This window comes from Lissotriton vulgaris, unplaced genomic scaffold, assembly GCF_964263255.1.
Source record: "Lissotriton vulgaris unplaced genomic scaffold, aLisVul1.2 SCAFFOLD_756, whole genome shotgun sequence".
In the NCBI taxonomy this organism is placed as follows: domain Eukaryota; kingdom Metazoa; phylum Chordata; class Amphibia; order Caudata; family Salamandridae; genus Lissotriton; species Lissotriton vulgaris.
The window spans coordinates 774,363-794,656 of NW_028251774.1; the positions used below are offsets into that span (position 1 = coordinate 774,363).

Below are 20,294 nucleotides of genomic sequence, written 5' to 3' on the forward strand. Positions count from 1 at the left end.
AGTCTGTGGGTATCTGTGGCGTCCAGGCCCTTCCTGCCTCCGCCATCTGGCTGGCCTTCAGATGCCTCTGTCTAAACCTTGAGAAAACAAGAATCATTTATTTTCTAGCTTAGTGTTTCATTTCATCATTTTCGGTATTTTTGTTTTTCAATATCTGTTTCTTCCTCGGGTTAGCAACTTGCGTTGCACCTTAAGTGTGCTGTTTGGAATCCCCCTTATTCTGGCGGTGAAACTGGCAATAAACACCCTTACTCTTCAGTGGGTACATTTCAGTTGTTCGAGTGGCTTTAATCACACATGCACGTGCACACAGAGACATATGCACACATTCATGCCGGGACAGCACCACCACCAGCAACCACCCACACTCCTCCTCATCATGTGGGATTTTTCCTTCTTTCCCCTTTTTTTCTGCCCAAATGAAAGTCTGCTCACTGTTGCGTTTCTCCTTTCTCTAAAAATGCATTTCCCTTTTCACTCAAAACGATTTTGACTTCTGAGACAGTAAACAAGACCAGCATTAACTTGTGTTTATGATTGTATCATGAAAAAAACGAATTTATAAAGTTTTTCTGTTACCAAACTACATCGAAGAGGGTCTTTGTAGAGTTGAGCAAAGTGCAAGATTTATTTGGAATTGTCTTTCTCAGAATCACTGTCCTTGGGTTTGGTCAAACCGTCCAGTAATGGAAGGCGTATTTCTAGACAGAATCCACGCACCCCTCTGACCGCACAGGATGTTATACAGAGAAAAGAGGCATGCTCCCAGAATCTGTCAAGATGCATAAGGAGACCACGACCACTGGCTCTCTCTCCATCACACGTGGACCTATAACTAACTGATGTACAGGCAGCTTGTGAAAAATACAGAAACGCAAACTACACATACCAAGACCCAAAAATGCACAATGATTGGCTCGCAGATAATCTTCATCAAACACTTGACTGTAAATATGCAAAAAAAGTGAAGCTCCCACTTAAACCTAACTTGGTCTCACAATGGGTGGAAAGGGAATATGTTGACATTTGGAAACTTTATTCGGGTGGCCATTTTCCCAAGTAGGGATTTTTGTACCCTTTTCATTTTTGCATGGATTAATTTTCATTTATCAGTTTTGTATCTTATATTTTTAAATCTGCACTTTAACCTGGAACCACACATTGAAAGGGCACTTAAACGTTTCCCTTCTGTAGTATTACATGAACCACACGGCAGGTCAATAGTGTAAGCAACTGTGCCTTGAATCCTTACCCGTTTCTCAACAGAGCAGTGATCAGTGGTGCCCGAAACTGGAGGCAATAAGTGTGTCTCTGCCAGCTACCTTCTAAACTGGTAACTGTGGTAAAGATAAGATCATCAGATTTTTTTGATGTGAAACTGTTGTTAACGTTCTACTGGTCTTCCCACGAAAAGGTCGCAGCCATGACGTCCTGATTGGCAATCAGTGTTGGCAGCGAAAGTTGCAAAACAGGATGAGCATAAAAATAATCCCTGGAACGGTGGTGCTGTTGTTAATTATTAGGCAGCCAGTTGTGGCGCGAGTGTGTGTTTTCTTTGTAGTCTGTGTTTGAGTTTTGTCCCTGTTTGTACTTTACACATGCAGAATAAACGGCTGTTTGTTTTCAGAAGCGGGGGAGTCAGATGCGCCAGCAGAGATTCCAAGTAAGCGAACTTTGTTTGTGTTCATGTTGGTTGTTAATGTACTACATATGTAAATTCTTTAAGGGACTGTCTTAAAAACAACTTGGGGGCGGGAGCAATGCTCTGGTCTGAGTTTTTTCTTTTTTTCACCTTGACTCATTTTTGTATTTCTGAGGGTCCCTCATGGCCATTTCTCTAAATGATGAAGCTGATATTTCTTATTTTTTCTGCTGCTTTTTTGCACTGACGGAATATCATGAATGCACGAGTAAGCGCTATGCAGATAAGCTCCTCCCTTTATCACTACCTCCGTTGTTACTTAAATACGACCGTGGCCAAAAGCTAGGTTTTGTTTTTTTTGTGCATATTTATATAACGCAAACTCGACCGGAAGGTATTGGAGCGCTTTACATGAATACCAGTTATGTTACACAAGGATACACTAAAAAAAAAAAAAAATTGGGTGGGCAGGGGAAGATAAAGTGATTTGCCCAGAATCACAGTATGTGGAGTCGACCCCGAGGCTCGAACCTTGATGTCCCAGCTCCAAGGTCTGCAGTCTAGCCATGAGACCACATCCTCTCCCAAACATGGTTCACACCATGTACGACACCAGTTGTCTACTTTTGAGGGCGGGGCAGAGCAGGTAGAAAAATCTGTCTCCACCCTGCTACTGAAAGAAAGCTAAGATTACTCCCTCCTCCCAGGGAAGCTTGACCACTCTCCAGTTACAGCTTTAGCGCTGGTGGCGCCCGGTGCGTGAATCATTTTTGGTGCCCCCACACGCCATGACCGCCTTCTCGGATTCTCTCAATACCATCGGGCAAAAGTGCCCCTCATCTCTCCAATAATACGTTTTTGCTAAACACAGCGCCCCCGTCCATTAGGTCAGCGCCTAGTGCGGCCGCGCCGGTCTCACTGCCCTAAGCCGGCCTTGGTTCTCACTAGCTGCTGTCAGACTGTGTTCCAAAACAACAGTTGATGGACAGAATGCAGAACAATGTCATACATTCACCCCAGTACAGAGATCTGGGCCTAAATCCATCGTTTTTTTGCACTCCACACCACCCCAGTTCAGACATGGCCTTATGCAAATCAGCCTTGACCCGGTGCCTCATGGGAACAGTCCAGCCCGAACTGCCAAGCCATGATTTTCCTGGACCGGAATCAAGCATCCTAGGACCGGTTTCTGGCTATCAGCCGTCTTCAGCCAGTGGTGTGGAGAGCATGGGACTCACGTCTGAGCATGCCCATCCCACTCGAGGTGACAAATGCAAAAACAACAGTTGATGGACAGAATGCAGAACAATGTCATACTGTGTGCCAACATGCTCCATTGTCAGTGTTTGCTAACAGGTCAGTTGATTAGTGGTGTTTCCAAACTACCTCAAGTCACAATTTGGGTCAAGGACATATACATCGGCATTTGGAACAAGTGATGGGCAGTTAAAGCATTATAAATAAAAATAAGACATGGTGCTCATGCGGGTATAGGCAAAGCTTTTTGTAGAAATTATGCCTTTATTTTGGGATCTAACTGTGCTGAATGGTTGTAAATGAATGAGATATATTTTTAAGACTGTACCATGCGAATGTGGAGTGTTCCATATTAACTTGAGAAAGAGGGTATTGAATGTGATTAAACATAAAAAGCGACTAGTGCGTTTGATTCCTATATGGAGAGATGCACTGCTAATCAAAATGTACCTGCTGCAAACACCCAGTTTCAGTATGAGGAAAGCAAAGACACATTGTCGGACAAGCACCTTTGATCCTAGGGTTGGCTGGAGGCCCCTACTCTGGGTCTCACTTAGGGTTAATGATGTGGCAGTAACCATGTGGCAGAAGACCCCCTAAAACTGATGTTATAAAGACACAAAGGATGATTTTGAGGGGCCATGGCAGGAGCGGATAGCTGAAGAGAAGCGATAAGCTAGCCAGGAAACAGCCAGAAAGAAACCACACAGAGAAAGCCAATTGTCTATTTGGCAACCCAGATAACATTACTCTAACAAATATCACTGGAGTGTATTTCTCTACCCTTTTCCTTTGATTCAAAGGATTCTCAGTCAGGCTCAGAAATAGAGACAGTCCAACATAAGCACGGTTTTCATTGTTTAAAACTGGGTCACACTGTTTCAGGTAATCAAATATAATGCATGTGGCAAATCACCACGGCTCCTCTTGCAGAGGAACCAATTTGAAGGAAGCCTTTCTAATTCATTACATTTTGCTTTAAAAAGGTTAGCAAAAGTTCTCTCCTTACTGAGGAAACCTTCTGAGGTAAGCATGGCTAATTCATTCCTTTTTGTCTTACAAATTTTGCTAACAAAAGATTGTTCCTCTCATGTAACATAACTTAGCGAGTCCATTTTTCAGAAGACGCAGAAGACTTTTGCAGAAGATGTAGCGTAGACACCATAAGGGTGGTTGGCCATTTTCTGATGGCAGCTTTCCTTTAACTGTCCCTGTCCCTTCTCTTTCCCCATGCTCTTATCTACAGGTCTCACATTTCTATCCTGGCAGTAGTTTGAAGCAACAGTTTCCTGTGGCAAGATGCACATTTTCAATATACTGAGTAAATAATTAGTGAGGAATGGAAACAGTAGTCCAGACTGAGCACTGCAGCTGATGGTCAGTGCCTGAAGGGTGATGGCCCTTCACACACTTTAGACCCACCTGAATGAGGACAGCACAAGTGCACTGGTATCATACACCACAGTTGTGCAGTACGCTTGATCTTTTCTTCATTTACGCTATCGACTGACATCCTTTTACAGTACACGGGTTAACCAGTGCTAAACATCTTTAAAACAAATTCTTTCATCTTCCTAACCCCCCAGCAACTCAATATAAATAGCGTGCACACAGCCTCCCGCCTCTTTCAGAACTGCAAGCCGAGAAAATGCAAAGCATATAAACACCTCCTCAGTGCAGTCTACTCACATTGCTCTTTGTGAAGCGTGCTCTGCCATCGCTAAATAAACTTTGAAGATTTGCATCCTGATTTGCTTGACTTCTCGGATTGCCATTTCTTCTTCCGCATGTCTGCAGGTCATATTGTCTCTTACAGCAGCTATACCAATACCATAGAAGCTCACTCTAGTTAAACAGTGGCCTGCAGAGGAGCCTGAATGTTTTCCATTTCCATGGACAATGCATCCTGTCCCTAGTTGTTTGGGTCCACATGTTGTTTAATGCCTGCTGGGCAGTCATGCAGCAGTCCCCAAGCAGCATCTATGCATGCCAACACAACTACTAAAATAGGTGATGAACTGTCCAGTACTGAGTCACAAAATATCTACTCGATAAATGCACCTTAACTCCAGTGTTTCATTTCCATCCATCTTATACCAAGTGATTGGCATGTCGGTCTACTAAAATCACTACTGCGTTGATCTAGGGGGAGTTCATTGTTTTTTTTATTTTATTTTTTCAATTTTTTCTTTTATAAAGAATACAATTCTTCTGCCACTCTGATGTGTGTCCTCTACAGGTAATTATAGTACATTGTATGACACTTTCTTCTAAAGAAGTGCTGTCTCTAAGCTCTTTAAATTAGAAGTGTTAATTTTACAAAATGTAATTGTACTAAGTTTATTTTGTGTCTGTGTGTCATAGCAGATATCAGTATTGAGTATATAACTTTCTCAAGACATCTTTTAGGCTGTCTGTTGCATAAACTTGACTAAATACCTCTTCCTAATTCTTTTTGGCCTGATACTGGTCGGTACTACCATCTTTTTTCTATACGTCCTCTCATCACTAGTTGCCTAACCTGTGTACTAATTCTTGTATCTTACCTAGCTCTTATGCGAACCTTCCCTTTTTACTGATGTATTTATTAACTACCTGCTAATTGATTTAGGTACAAAGTTAGTACTTATTCTGAAACTTAAGGGCATACTAAGTTGAAAGTTACCATTTCCAATATGATCTCCGAAATCTACAAAATCTTAGCTAGCCGTAGGACTTCCTACAATGACAGCAGTTTAGCTTCACCTCCATTCCTCATATATTGACTATTTTATAGCTCATTATTTCCTATATAAAACACTTATCAAATTGACTTCAATCTTGCCCTGTAGGATGCTGCTTGATTATCAGTCAAAAATCATTTTATTTCGATTTACAAGAAAAATAAACCATACAGGTACAATATAAATACACAACCGTAAAACCATAAGCAAATCTAAAAAGTCAAATACATCAATAAAAATCTCTACAATAAAGCAGGCTAAATCTAAATAACTGTGCGAAATAAAGGTTAAGATTAATATCAATTCATCGACAGCCTCAATTTAACAGCTTCACTCAAGAAACTAGCCATAGAAAAACAGATATACTTTGGGGGCAGTAATTGCAAAAATATTAGAGCTGGTCTGGCTTGATTAACATCTAAACCCTTCAGCAGTGGGAATATACATTTGGCCCTCAAATGCACATAAAACCTGCAAAATAGAATAAAATGCACAGAGATAAAATCACACTGGCAGGGGGCCATGTTACCAACCTGATGCCAACCTCTTAGAACTGTGAGTAAACAATGTACCAGGATTAGTCTGAATCTGGTTAGGAGATAACAATGATTAATACTGTGGATACCAAAAGGGCCTGTGCTTGCACAAAGGATTTCAAAAGGTGCTCTGTCTAACTCCTATTCTTCCTTTACGCAGGAAAATTAGAGGGTTTTCAAATAAACCGGTGCGCTTCATATTTGATTTTTTCTTGTTTTCTTGCGGATGTAATTCCACTAGTCAAATAAATTTCCTTCGAAATTACTTTCCTCTAAAGATCTTAACTGTTGACTGTGGCCTTGTATTTCTTCACCTTTGAACAACTTAGTTCCTTCCTCTCAGTTTTTTCCCTACCTTCCTCCATTGACATCATTGCTATGTTACACAGAGCTTCACTGAGAACCATAAACATCACAACTATATCACGATCATGTAAACATACACATACACACAACAAATGGTTCACACAAGGGCAACCTGTAAGTCCATCTTCGCTCATTGGCAACAAGTGCATGAGATTGGGCATGAGAAATTGAGCCAATATATTTTTGTCACCGCACCCAGCTTGAAAAGTGCAATATGCAATGTATTGCCAATAGCTCTAGATTGTGTTCATGATTTACTCCCAAGTAAAGATATTTAGTAATTATTCTGTCAGATTGTAGGCAGAATGATTGATGTGCTTCCTAGCCACAGGAGGCTAACACACCTGATGCACCTTAACCCTTTCCCTGCGGGGGTAATTCCCTCACGGTGTGGGGGTGAGCGCGGCACCACGGTGCCCGTGACGAGACCAGCTCGTCATGGGTCACGGTGGAGCTATGCTCATGACGAGCTGGTCTCGTCACGACCCCGGCCACTGATTAATTCGCCCGCACAGGCGAGGAATCAATTTCGCATGGGCGGCGCGGAGCCGTTATGACGAGCCCAGCTCGGCATGAGCACAGCTCCATTGTGACTCATGACGAGCTGGGCTCGTCATGAGCACCGAAGAGGTTAACTCTTCCACAACTGACAGTGTTTTTTGTGATTCCCTATGTGTGAACACTCAAAACTCAGCAGATGCATTCCTTGATTATGTCAGTCAAAATGTTGTACGAGAAAGTTAAGTGCATGGATTTCAGTGTTTGAATGCTGAGAAGGTCTTTTGAGTCTGATTGCCCAAGAAAAGAGTCACTCCTCCCAGTAGCCAAGGTGACAGCCTGCTGGATGTTATGATATGTTGTGTTATATTGTATTGATCTGTATAGCGCACTAATCACCCAAGAGGGTATGCAGGTGCTTGGGCAGATGTGCAGGGTTGTGGTCCCCAAGGTGTTTATATGAAGAGTCAGGTCTTCAGCTTCTTGTGGAACACAAGAAGTGAGGAGGAGGCTCTGATGGGTTGAGGGGGGTCGTTCCATGTCTTGGGTGTGATGTAGGAGAATGAGCAACCTCCACTTTTGCTTTTGCAGATGTAGGGGATGTGTGTGAGTGAGAGTGAGGCAGAGCACAAGTGCTCTGCTTGGCGAGAGGATGTAGCCTTATGGCTAGAGCAGTCAACCTTGGTGCTGGGGAACCAGGTTCACGTCTCAGCAGGGATGCTCAACTTCCTGTGATTCGGGGCAAATCACGTAATCTCCCCGCACCTAATAAAAATGAATGTGTCCATCTGTAACGAAACTGGTGCTCATGAAAAGCGCACTGATGCATGATAGCTTCGGGTCGAGTTTGCGCTATATAAAACTCTAAAAAAAAAAGTGTCTGGTGGGTTGGTGAAAGTGCATGCGGCTGTTCAGGTATTCTGGTCCTGTGTTGTGTAGAGATTTGTATGTGTGTCTGAGAAGTTTGAATTGGCTATGTTTCGTACATGCACATGAGACATGAAAAAAGTGTGAATAGTCTCCTTTAGAGGGTCCCATTTAGGAGAAAAACACAAAGGTAAACAAGCTCCTTGGCAATGTTGTAGCTCTTCATTTAAGGTGAAGATTTATACTGAGGTTGTTAGCAATGCACCATACTCCCCATGATATAATAAAGGTACTTCCAGCAGAAGTTATAACTGTTAGGATAAAACAACAGGGACAAAAATAATATTAAGTGTCTGAAGAATGTAACAATAAATAAGGATCAAATGTGTTGGGATGCTCTTGAAAATGCTTCCTTATATATGATTCCTACAGGAAAAGACTATATCTCAATGCATGATATTTTATACAGATCGCATAATATCTCTCCACGTGGGGCAGACTGCCAGAATGCTCAATTGTGCTCTGAGACTCTGCCTAACAGTACAAGGAACACTTTGTCTTCTCCTGAATGTTTGTATTCTATGGTAAGCTCTTGGTAGGACTTGCAGTACAGATGTAACAAGGGACAAAGGTCCTTACATGGCTACGTCATCCTACGCCTTACCGACTATTCCTACCCTTATTTGTATGTTTTCTCACTGTTCACTCTTGGCAATCTTTGTAGTTTACTAGAGGTGCTCCTTGAGTTTTATGGCATTTGTTGTCCAAGTAGAGGGCTCTGCTGGTAGCAGGTCACACGCAAAGTCTACAACACCCGTTTTCGAGGGCGACTAATGCCCCCTCATAGCAGAATATTGCATACTGAAATGTTGGTAGTAACTGATTGAAATTCATGGATACATGGTTGTGTGACCCTGTGCAAAAGTTAATTGTGTCTATGAAGGACATAGTGATGGATGCATAACTGGTGGTTCCATGCAGGTTGTCTTTATTCTTCTTTATGGACAAGCAGCTTCCACTCTTGTGTCCCTGAAGCTCTTCCAAGATCCCCTGTTTGCTGAGGACAATATATTCCTTCCTGCCCTTCCCCATCAATAGTGCCTGTGGTCCCCTGGACTGTGCATATGACCTTTATAGTCATTCAAGTTCCAAATACAATAATGCAAGTATGCCCTCTGCTTTATTGATCAGTACTCATATAGTCATGTGTAAGATGTGGTACATAAAATACACCTCTTCTTTTCGAGTTCGTAGCATTAGTTGTTTGGGTGCTTTGTATGAATTTCATATCAGCTTAGCAGTCTACTTGCGACTTTTGGTATTATTATCTATTGCATTAGACATGCTACTGCATAGGCCTCCTAAACCGGCAAGGTTCGTTCTCAATTAAAATGTAAAATGGATAAATAATAAAAATTAACTCCGTCATTAAAACAATAAACCCAAATATTTACAAAGCCCAGTTTATTTAAACATTTGTATGTTGCGTTAGTCGGATCAAATCCAACAGCCTGGTGAATAACAGAGTCACTGGTCAAAAGAGTGTCATGGGATTCAAAATGTTTCAAATCAGCTCAGCATCCAGTCACTGGTGTGTCACCTCACCAGGTGGCAACATTGCTTTTAAGCTAATATTACATTCAAATCCACCTTGATAGATTGATTAATATTTATAAAATGTTTTCCCAAAAAATCCATTGTACACATGCGACATACATTTGTAAAAAAACTGTGCCTGCTTCCCCAAATCGATAGCCACTTAGTTTTAATTTTGAAACTGTATAATATTCATACTTGTGTTTCATTACACAGATATCGTTTAATGCTAGAATATATGCATCAGTCTGATATGTAGCAGAGTGCTGGAACAGGAATCAGTTTAAATAAAACTCATTTTATTATCAAAACGCACCCAGGACTGATTCCCACTCCATGCTGTGGCCCAACATGTGAATAGACCTTTGCCAATGTGGTTGAGAAGATCAGGAGCAAGTCATCATATAAATAGTAATCACAATTTCTACCTAAGTTTAGTCAATAATGAGAATTAAAAAAAGTTTTAAGGGTTTATTATTTCAAGTTTTAGTAAATTGTCTTTATTCAAAATCATATGTTTTATTCTTATTAGTTTCACAATAATTGATCATTTACGGAATTAATAAAGAAATAATGGTTAATCCAATTAAAATACAATGCGTTAAGTGTACTCCATAAAGGAAGAAAATCCCTATTCTTAGAACGTGGCCAAAGGTGTCAGAAACCAACAAAGAGTTCAAATTCGAAATGGGGTGGAAAAAGGGCAAAAGAGTGTGTGGTGTGGCATTGCTTTAACCAACTCTAGGAACACGTACTATTATCAATAGCCTAAAATTAATGTTGCAATTAATGCTGAATCTTTCCCTCCTCGAGTCCAATCATCTTTCAGGGTTCTTCTTGGGAATAGGTTCACTCCTGTCCTTCTCACGCAAACACAATGTTGTACAGACTGTAATCTTTGATTGTGCAACTTTGTTGTTTTAGTCTAAACTACACATGAGGCTTCTTCATTCTAAACATCCTTTCCCACAATTGGGACTACATTTCTAACTTTCTAATGAAGCAAAAAATATGTTAGCTAACAATGCGCTATGTAAAAATCGAAACATTTGCAGTAAGGAAAGGACATAATTTCCACTGCTTCATCTTTTTAGAATAAACCAACTATGCTAGAAAGAGGTCAAGGTCAGTTTATGTGCTTCATTTTATGTGATTATTCTTAAGAATTGTACTAAATAATAATTTATAAACAAACCTTTGAAACACTTCTTTGTATAAGAAAAAACATCTTGCAAAGTTATGTGAAACATTTATTTAATAAACATGATCATGGAAAAGGTCAAGAATTTAAACATTTAACTCCTGCATCCGCACATTTTAATCAAACTACTTTTTAAGCTCTGCTGTGTAAGTGTGTTTAATCACTACATTTTGCACGTTTATAAATACATTTAGTTCATTTAAGTCGGCACGCTAATATTACACATATATTTTAACTATATTATTTTGCATTTTGCTTAGAACGCCTTTTCAAGAGTAAGAAACTTAGAATACTTTTTTGTTGTATTGTTTACTGTAAACAAGTGAGATGTTTGTACTGCACAGAACATTACAGCGATTGATAGAGACACTCACTGTTTCCAAAAGTAAGTAAGCACATGCAGGAACAGCAGTCTACAAGAGGTTTTTTGAAAAACTATAATTGTATTCGAAAAAATAAATGTCTACCTTTTTAACAGCTGTTCTTGAAATGTATGCCTGCCACTGAAATCTGCAGATATTTTCATGTTCACCGCAATTCCCCAAAAATGTAATCTTAGGGTTGAGAAAGGGGCCCCTTTGCCACATTTTCAGATGGAAAATGCACTAACTTAAGTCAGTCCATTCGCTCACAGTCCTCTCAGAGTGTCATGAGAAATTGTTCAAAGGTTGTAAAAATGATTAGAAACTGCTGGTCCAAGGCTTCCTGCCCAGGGTGTATGGCCCATCACCCAATGTGGGAAAAAAATCCTAGGCCATCAGCTGAGTGCGTGAACAATTAGTCTAAGACCAGTTGAGAAAAGGAATGTCAAAAATGAAATGTATATTAAAAAATGTATATTTAATTAACATAGATAAAAATCATATAGAGACTCGGACACATAAGTCAAACTATATGATACAGTAAAAATATGGTACATTAAAAATCACGCACTCAGCTGATGGCCTAGGATTTTTTTCCCACATTGGTTTTCACCCTGCCCTAGGAGTCTGTGTATTACTGATACCCAGGGGGTCCTTGTTTTCTCTCACCTGTTGGCCCATCACCCAATCCATTCAAAGTGATCCCCTGGATCCTCCACCTATTCCCCTGTGGAAAACCATGCTCATGACCTTGACAAACACCCATAAGCCCAGTTGTGCCCGCCGGTGCATTTGTGTACTCAGCAGGGATGACCCACCAAGACACGCCTGTTAGGTACTCACAGTGCCTCAGGTAGTAGGCTGCTCCTGGGTCCCAATTAGAAAACCTTGAGCGGCTGTGCTGCTGGTTAGTCAGGAAGGATTTCTCTTCACCTCTTATTTTGCATGCAACAATTCCCATGGGAGTCAACATGTCAGGAGTTCCTTGCTGGTTGGTGAAGCAATCACCGAGCCATCCAGTACCACTACAGTCTTTTGAAACCATAAAGCAAGTTTTTAGATAGAGGTATAAGTCTACTACTAGCCATTAATAAATTAGGTTTACTTAAGTTATATTGAAATGTATTGACTCAGGTCAAGTGAGAAGTTAACAGTGCATCCAATAGATGATTGGAGCTTTTTGTGTCAGATAATCTCTATGTGAAAAAATAAGATGATATTGACAGCAATGTAACAAGACAGAGATGAATATTTGCCTGTACTGGAAGAGGCATAACTGGCAGTACATGGTGGGTGTATAACTGCTGCGTACCTTGCGGTGAGGTTTTTGTGGTATTTGTAACTACTTATAAATGACACCTGTCCATGCAGAAGCCTTTCCCTTATTCTACTTGCAGTCCTTTTTGATGTGTCACTGCGAGTGGCAAACCCTCTAATCGGTGAAAGAAATCGCTTTATTTGCAATGGGGTATAAAGTCAACTCAACTCAATTTACGTCTAGGCAAGGTGTGGAACATGCAGAGGCAGTACCTCTAAATGCTTTAAAGCTGGATAATCTTACCAAGAATATGAACACATTATTAAATAATCCATGTGACAACTGACAACTTTAAAGAACCTAATATTTAATTATTTTGTAAATAAAAATACGTTGTAAAAATGTTCTTAAACTGTTGCTTCTTAAAACACCTTCATAATATATATTACTAAAATACATCTATAAATAAACCATTTACTCTAACAAATCAAGGGGTTGTTTAATCACCACTATCTTACGTTCAGTCCAAAATGTATTAATTTCTTTTCAGGCTCCTGGGATGCCAGAATTTACAGTTCTGTTTTTTTCATGGATATAAACAAACAGATTGTGCAAAATACCTTTTGTATTTCATCGGTTGCTGTCATTGTGATTGTGTATCCTGGAATACTTTTAAGGCATCCAGGACTGTTTAAGCTTAACATTTTTTGGCTGCAATTTGCACCTGAAAATAGTAACAAAATTAGTCATTTTATTTTGATTGTTATAGCAGAATGGGGCTGATTTTTCTCTCAAAATGCTCTGCAACTTTTTTTTAAATCACTGAAGCAAATCAAGTTGAAAAAGTGAAGTGTAGAGTTTACTTCCTTTCCTTCGATTCTGCCTTTCTGTGTGATGTGATTTACTGGCAACATGAGCAGCTTCATATGTTTGCTCTCCCAATTTCACAGCCAATAAATCTTGACTTCCTCGGGCTAAACGCATTTTAGCTTCTGAAAATTGGCCAGGAGCACGGGTTCATTGTCTTAGCTTGTTAGAGGGAAATATTTCTGTGAAGTTTGGAGCAGCCTCTAGGTGCTTCAGTGTCCTTGGCTATCTGGTCTACTCCCCTAGTAGTTTATTTCTCTTCAATGTTGGTGCCTTTGTTAGCGTCCATTACACCAATACTCTTCTGTTCCCCTCCTGGTGAGGCCAGTACTACTATCGGACGACTCACTACTTACTTGTCTCAGAGAGAATCCTAACAAATGTTCAAACTAGTGGAGTCCGAATTTCATATGCATAATTCTCAATATTGGATGTCTTGTGCATTCAGTAAATACCCATGTGTTCTTGCTTGGCAAACAGATTCTTTTTTTAATTGTATATAAAAAAAATGTTGATGTAGAGCTGTTACACCTTGAAGTGTGGCAGATCACTTTACATGCTTCCATTGTGAGGATAAGTAAATTTACCCAAGAGACCTGCATGTGGCCAGCAGAAGATTGTCATATAAAATGCATACAGTTGTAAGCCTACATGGAAAACACTCTAAACTGGATTATGTCTGTTAAAAGTATTTAAATATTTGAGATACAGCGAGGGTACTCTTGTGGGGTTTTTTAGGCCTGAGCGTGAAATTCCACTACGGTCGGGGAGTTTTTCCCACTGCACATAGAGCAAAGAGTTCCCAAAAACTCTGAATAGTAGAGTTTTTTCCTCGCTCGGCAACTTCAAGTTGGCAAGTGATTAAAATCTTACTCCATATCACCTCCCGGCAAAATTTCTCACCGCCGGCGGAAATGGATGGCCGCTACCGCTCGCATGGAGAAACCTTTTGCTCGCATTGAGGAAACTGCCTCTCGAGTAGAATATCTACTCGAGAGGCAGAAGAAGCAGCACCCTCTTGCGATGCGCATGGTGCTATTTGCGCTGAAGTGCTGGACAAACACCTGGTGCTAAAATATCAGCATGAACTGTGTGATGTAATACACTCCTCTGCTTGCTGAACTCTGCATAGCACGGCCGAGCAAACTCCGCCCAGGTCTAGTTTTTGCGTCACACTATTTTTAAGAAAAAGGTAGAATTTGATTTTCAATTCTTAGGTAATTTTATTTTGCAATGTCTTGTCAGCTTTAGTCCTCAGACTTTTTAGCCTGCCAGAAACATCTTTAGGATAAATGAGATAGGCACATGATAGGCTCTCAAATGCGATTGTTGTGTTCCGTGAACAAGGAGGTTAAAGATGGGTATCTTCAGGTGTGACTTTTGTGTTTGTCAGTGTGATGTTTAGTATTTATGACGAAGTCAACATTTCTGTAACGTACAATTGAAAGCTTCATTGATTTGTGCCTCTGGGAGAGTCTGGCTTTGCCAGAAGGACAAGGCTTTGGCACAGCAAAATACCTGGTGGCTTTATGCCTTCACCTTCCGTATATTTACAAGAAGAATTCTGGATACTGTAAACACAGTAACTAAGCAGGGTGTTGTTAAAAGTCTTTCAACACATGAATTGTATTATTAAAGGAATTAAAAAGACTTAACTGCAGCCACATACTTAAAAATGGTTAATTAAATGAAAGTCCGTGCAATAAACATGTATAATGATTGTTTTTCCAGATGGTGACTTAGAAAATACTTTAGCTGAAAACTCTTCCCCGACAAGTGAGTAATATAGGAATTACCAAATGATTATTTGTTTACATCTATGATTTTACATTTGAAAACCTTGGGAAATAAATTGTGAGACAGTATATATATATTACATCTATTGCTTTTGAAAGTTGAAACTGATTAGAATACTTGCATTGAGCCCCTGAAACCGTTAAGGTCTCAGTGTGATAGGCCAGGTAAATGGCTGATTTTCCTTATCCCCGAGGTTACCTGTACAGGGCTTTCTGATAATTCTATGCTTGGTTAAAGCCCAATACTACGAGTTGGACCCTAATGGTCCTCTGAGAAATGAGGAATTACCAGGAAGACTGTAAATCTGGGCCTAAATCCCCGGTAATTCATCATTTTGGGCCAAACTTTCACCTCAAAGCTGGAAAACCTGGTTCGAGTCTCGGCATCGGCTCAACATCCTGTGATTCTAAGCAAATCACTTAATCTCCCCTCTCCTACCAAAAATGAACGTGACCTTCTGTAACGCAACTGATGCTCATGTAAAGTGCTCTGATACCTTTGGGTCGAGTTTGCTCTATTTGAAAAAAAAAAGAAAAGCAGAAAAAGAGATTTGTGGTGTCCCCGGGATCTCATCATTCTGATGAGGCTATTGTAATGAGTGACCAATTGTATGTTACTGTGACTAAGTTGCCATGACGAAAGAGTAAAACAAGCTGAAAAAATAGTAATAACTGGGGTCCTAATAATGGAATGTCCTAGAAAACATATGTTCCGCTAGCTGTGATACCCCTCTGCCACATTTTTGCAGTCCGGTAAGGAGAAAAGAGGATAAACTTAAAAGGAAAGGTTGGCACTATGCAAGCATGGTGCAACTTGCTAAATGTGGTTTGTATTTTTACATTAGATTGTTCCTAATGGTAAAGGTTAAATTGTATATTTTCAGGCAGCATGTAAAAATGGGTCCTGTTTGCTGCTTGTGTTTGTTCAATTATTTTAATTTCCCTTCACTCAGATGATTTGAGGTTACCCTCAAAAGAATTTAACTGAAAGGTTGAAACGATAAAGACTGATACTGACACACACACACTCACACACACACAAAATTGTGCAGATATATGTAGTAAATTGAGCCAAATCCATATAAAAATTCGAAATGGGTGTAGACTAACCGACAAGATTACAACCATTCGGGCTATTTATCTCAAACTAGCAGCCCGTCCCGACGTTGTCCGGGTATGAATTGCTGCCGGCCAGTAGTATATTGTTTTGTAGGATTTCGTTTTGATAGCATTTCTTATCTGTGACAGGCCTGTGAAACGCTCAGATTCACAGTGCACTGCTGATGCACGTAAGAGTGCGCGTTCAGTAGTGTGTCAACTCGAGTTTCCCTACTTTATTTTTCCGTGCAATATTACATAGCGCGAACTCGACAACATGGCATGAGCACAATTTACATTACAGAAGAACACATTCATTTGTGGTAGGCACGGGGAGACAAAGTGATTTGCCTGGAATCACAGGATGTTGAGCTGATGCCGAGATTCGAACGTAGCTCCCCAGCTCTAAAGTTCGCAATTCTAGAACTTGTGGCGGGAGGTGTGTCTAAAAGTGTATGTCGGTGCTGGCCATCAAGGAGAGAGACCTGTGCATTTTTCAAATGGGTGGTGAAAAAATATGAGTATGTTGCTGGAGATGTGGGCCGCCGTGCCACCAATGTACTTACCGGGGGAGGGTAAACACCCATTATTCCGCAACTTTCTTTCCGCATACCATCATTACGAAAGTCCCATGACTCTGCAATGCCATTATAACGCATGGCATTACATTTTACATGCTTTTACCACGCATACATTTACAACGAAATTCGTTGTAAATGCATGAATGGTAAAAGCATGTTTTTTTAAAATGTTTAGATAAGGTAAGTATGGGTATAGGGGTATATGTTTTGGGGTACTGAGGTATTTGGGTATTTTAAGGGTTCAGATATAGTTTTGGGTTATGGGGTACAGGGGTAGTTTTAGGGATAGGTATGGGTTTTGGGGTACAGGTTATTTTTAGGGTTCAGGGCTAGGTTTGGGTTTTGGAGTATAGGGGGTATTTTTAGGGTTCAGGGGTAGGTTTGGGTTTTGGGGTACATGGGTATTTTAAGGGTTCAGGGCTAGGTTTGGATTTTGGGGTACAGGGGTATTTTTAGGCTTCAGGGCTAGGTTTGGGTTTTGGGGTACAGGGGTATTTTTAGGGTTCAGGGCTAGGTTTGGGTTTTGGGGTACAGGGGTATTTTAGGGTTGAGGGGTTGGTTTGGGTTTTGGGGTACAGGGTTATTTTTAGGGTTCAGGGCTAGGTTTGGGTTTTGGGGTACAGGGGTATTTTTAGGGTTCAGGGGTAGGTTTGGGTTTTGGGGTACAGGGGTATTTTCAATCAATCAATCAATCATAACATTTGTATAGCGCACTACTCACCCGGAAGGGTCTCAAGGCGCTTGGGGGGAAGGGTCCGCTACTGCTCGAACAGCCAGGTCTTGAGTTGTTTCCTGAAGGCGAGATGGTCCTGGGTCAGCCGAAGGTGGATGGGGAGGGAGTTCCATGTCTTGGCCGCCAGGTAGGAGAAGGATCTGCCTCCGGCGGTGGCTCTTCGGATGCGTGGTACGGCGGCGAGGGCGAGGCTAGTAGACCGTAGCTGGCTGGTGGGCGTGTAGAAGGTCAGGCGGTCGTTGAGGTACTTGGGGCCCAGGTCGTGGAGAGACTTGTGTGCGTGGGTGAGGAGCCGGAACGTGATCCTCTTCTTGACGGGGAGCCAGTGTAGGTCTCTTAGTTGGCCGGAGATGTGGCTGCATCGGGGGATGTCCAGGATGATTCGGGCGGAGGCATTCTGGATGCGTTGGAGTCTTTTCTGTAGCTTGGCTGTGGTTCCGGCATAGAGGGTGTTTCCGTAGTCCAGTCGGCTGGTGACGAGTGCCTGGGTGACCGTCTTCCTGGATTCGGTCGGGATCCATCGGAAGATCTTGCGAAGCATGCGTAGGGTGTGAAAGCATGATGAGGAGACGGCGTTGACTTGTCTGGTCATCGAGAGTGAGGAGTCCAGGATGAAGCCCAGGTTGCGTGCGTGGTCTGTCGGCTTGGGAGTGGTGCCCAGGGTGGGGGGCCACCAGGAGTCGTCCCAGGCGGAGGGCAATGGTCCCAGGATGAGGACTTCCGTCTTGTCTGAGTTCAGTTTCAGGCGGCTCTTCTTCATCCACTCGGCGACGTCTTTCATCCCTTCGTGTAGGCTGGGTCTGGCGGTGTCGGGGTCTCTGGTGAGGGAGAGTATCAGCTGGGTGTCATCGGCGTAGGAGGTGATGTTGAGGTTGTGTTGACGTGCGATGGCTTCAAGAGGTGTCATGTAGACGTTGAAGAGGGTGGGCTGAGTGAAGATCCTTGCAGAACGCCGCAGATGACTTCGGTGGCCTCGGATCGAAACGGGGGGAGGCGGACTCTCTGTGTTCTGCCGGCGAGGAACGAGATGATCCACTCCAGTGCCTTCTCTTGGATGCCGATGTTGCTGAGGCGTTGGACTAGGGTGCGGTGGCAGACAGTGTCGAACGCTGCAGAGAGGCCCAGGAGGATGAGTGCCGCTGTTTCCCCGTTGTCGAGCAGGGCTCGGATGTCGTCGGTGGCTGTGATGAGGGCGTCTCGGTGCTGTGGTTGGCTCTGAAACCGGACTGCGAGGGGTCGAGGGATCCGTTCGTCTCGAGGAAGGCGGCAAGCTGTCTTTTAAGGGTTCACGGCTAGGTTTGGGGTACAGGGTTTTTTTAACGGTTCAGGGGTAGGTTTGGGGTTTGGGGTACAGGAGTATTTTAAGGGTTCACGGCTAGGTTTGGGTTTTGGGGTACAGGGGTATTTTAGGGTTCAGGTGTAGGTTTGGGTTTTGGGGTACAGGGGTATTTTTAGGGTTCAGGGCTAGTTTTGAGTTTTGGGGTACAGGGGTATTTTTAGGGTTCAGGGGTAGGTTTGGGTTTTGAGGTACAGGGGTATTTATAGGGTTCAGGGCTAGGTTTGGGTTTTGGGGTACAGGGGTATTTTAAGGGTTTAGGGATAGGTTTGGGTTTTGGGGCACAGGGTATATTTATAGGGTTAAGATGGGTTAGTGTTTAAGGGTGTTGGGGCATTTTAAGGAGTAAGGGCGGGTTATGATTATGGGGCGCAGGGGTATTTAAAGGGAGCAGAGTGGAATTAGTTTTTAGGGTGTATAGGGGAGCGCGGGGCAAGCACACCTGGAGCTGGAATGTACAGAACCTGGGAATAAAAAACAATGAAATATTGGGCACAACGCTCGCTTTTTTTCCCGTAATCCCGCGCCCCTCACACACCCACGCCCCCAGCACACGCCCACAGCACACGATGAGACATGGCATGAAGGGCGGAACGTACCACACGCCCCTAGCATTTGTCATGCCCCCAGCACACGCCCACAGCACAATGCAGACATGCCCACAAGGGACTACTTTGCTGGCACGGTTCTTTGACCTTTTAAATGTATATGGTGGGCGTCTGCATAGCCTATGTCCTTCTGCTGCAACTGCCCTTTCCAACGCTGTATTGGGTGTTGTGATTGGTGCTGTGGTTCCTGAGATTACCCGCCTCAAAGGTTTGGGCTCTCTCTTTATTATATTAGTATGGATGTGTGCTGGCCCCTACTATTCAACCTTTCCACTACAGATATCTGAGCCAGGGTTAAGAGAATTAGATCTGGATGAGATCGAGCTATTCTTAGCCAGGCGTTTGTACTTGCAATTTCAGTATGGGACCTTACCCTTGCGATCCTTTAATGCCAAGTGAGAATGAGGCAGGAGGCCTACAAGGGGCCTACCACCCTGGAATGACCAGCCTGTGGAGACAGCAACAAAACTGTGGAACTGGTCATGATTTTTTGCTCGACCCATTCAGGAGACTTTGGAAAGAGCGCTTTGCCTTAACATGGGCGTTAGGGAGCACAGAGAGGCCCTGAGTCTACTGAGGTGGGACACTTGCAAAGTGATGCTATTCGCACTCACCTGATATCTGTCGGGAATATGGAGGATCAGGAAAAAATTGGGATTAGCCTCTAAAGAGATCTGGTCAGCAGTGTGTTATTGAATGGTTAATGTAAATTTTGGCTAGACCAGTATGTTGTGTCTGTGTCCATCTGTTACAAACGGGTTGTGGCTGCCCTCAACACAGTACGCTGTTTTAGTCCTAGTACTGCTAACAAGGGCAAGGGGCAAAAATGCCTGTGAGACTTTGAAGATTTTAAATACCTGAGTGTTGATTTGCTATTTACAGTATACGTGTTTTTAGATGTCCAATGTTTTGTCATCAGTATAAACTTATTCAGCTACATATTTAATGAATTTCTTTTTAGATATTTCA

General features: G+C 42.2%; 1 protein-coding gene across 1 annotated transcript in view; it reads left to right on the forward strand.

Annotated features, from left to right (window-relative positions):
• Positions 1 to 20,294, forward strand: part of LOC147662771 (uncharacterized) — a 191,578-nt gene that overhangs the window by 48,584 nt on the left and 122,700 nt on the right. The window contains exons 5-6 of the mRNA XM_086950914.1: positions 1,628 to 1,663; positions 14,905 to 14,949. Coding sequence (XP_086807040.1) covers positions 1,628 to 1,663; positions 14,905 to 14,949 — 81 coding nt within the window. The remainder of the gene's footprint in view (positions 1 to 1,627; positions 1,664 to 14,904; positions 14,950 to 20,294) is intronic.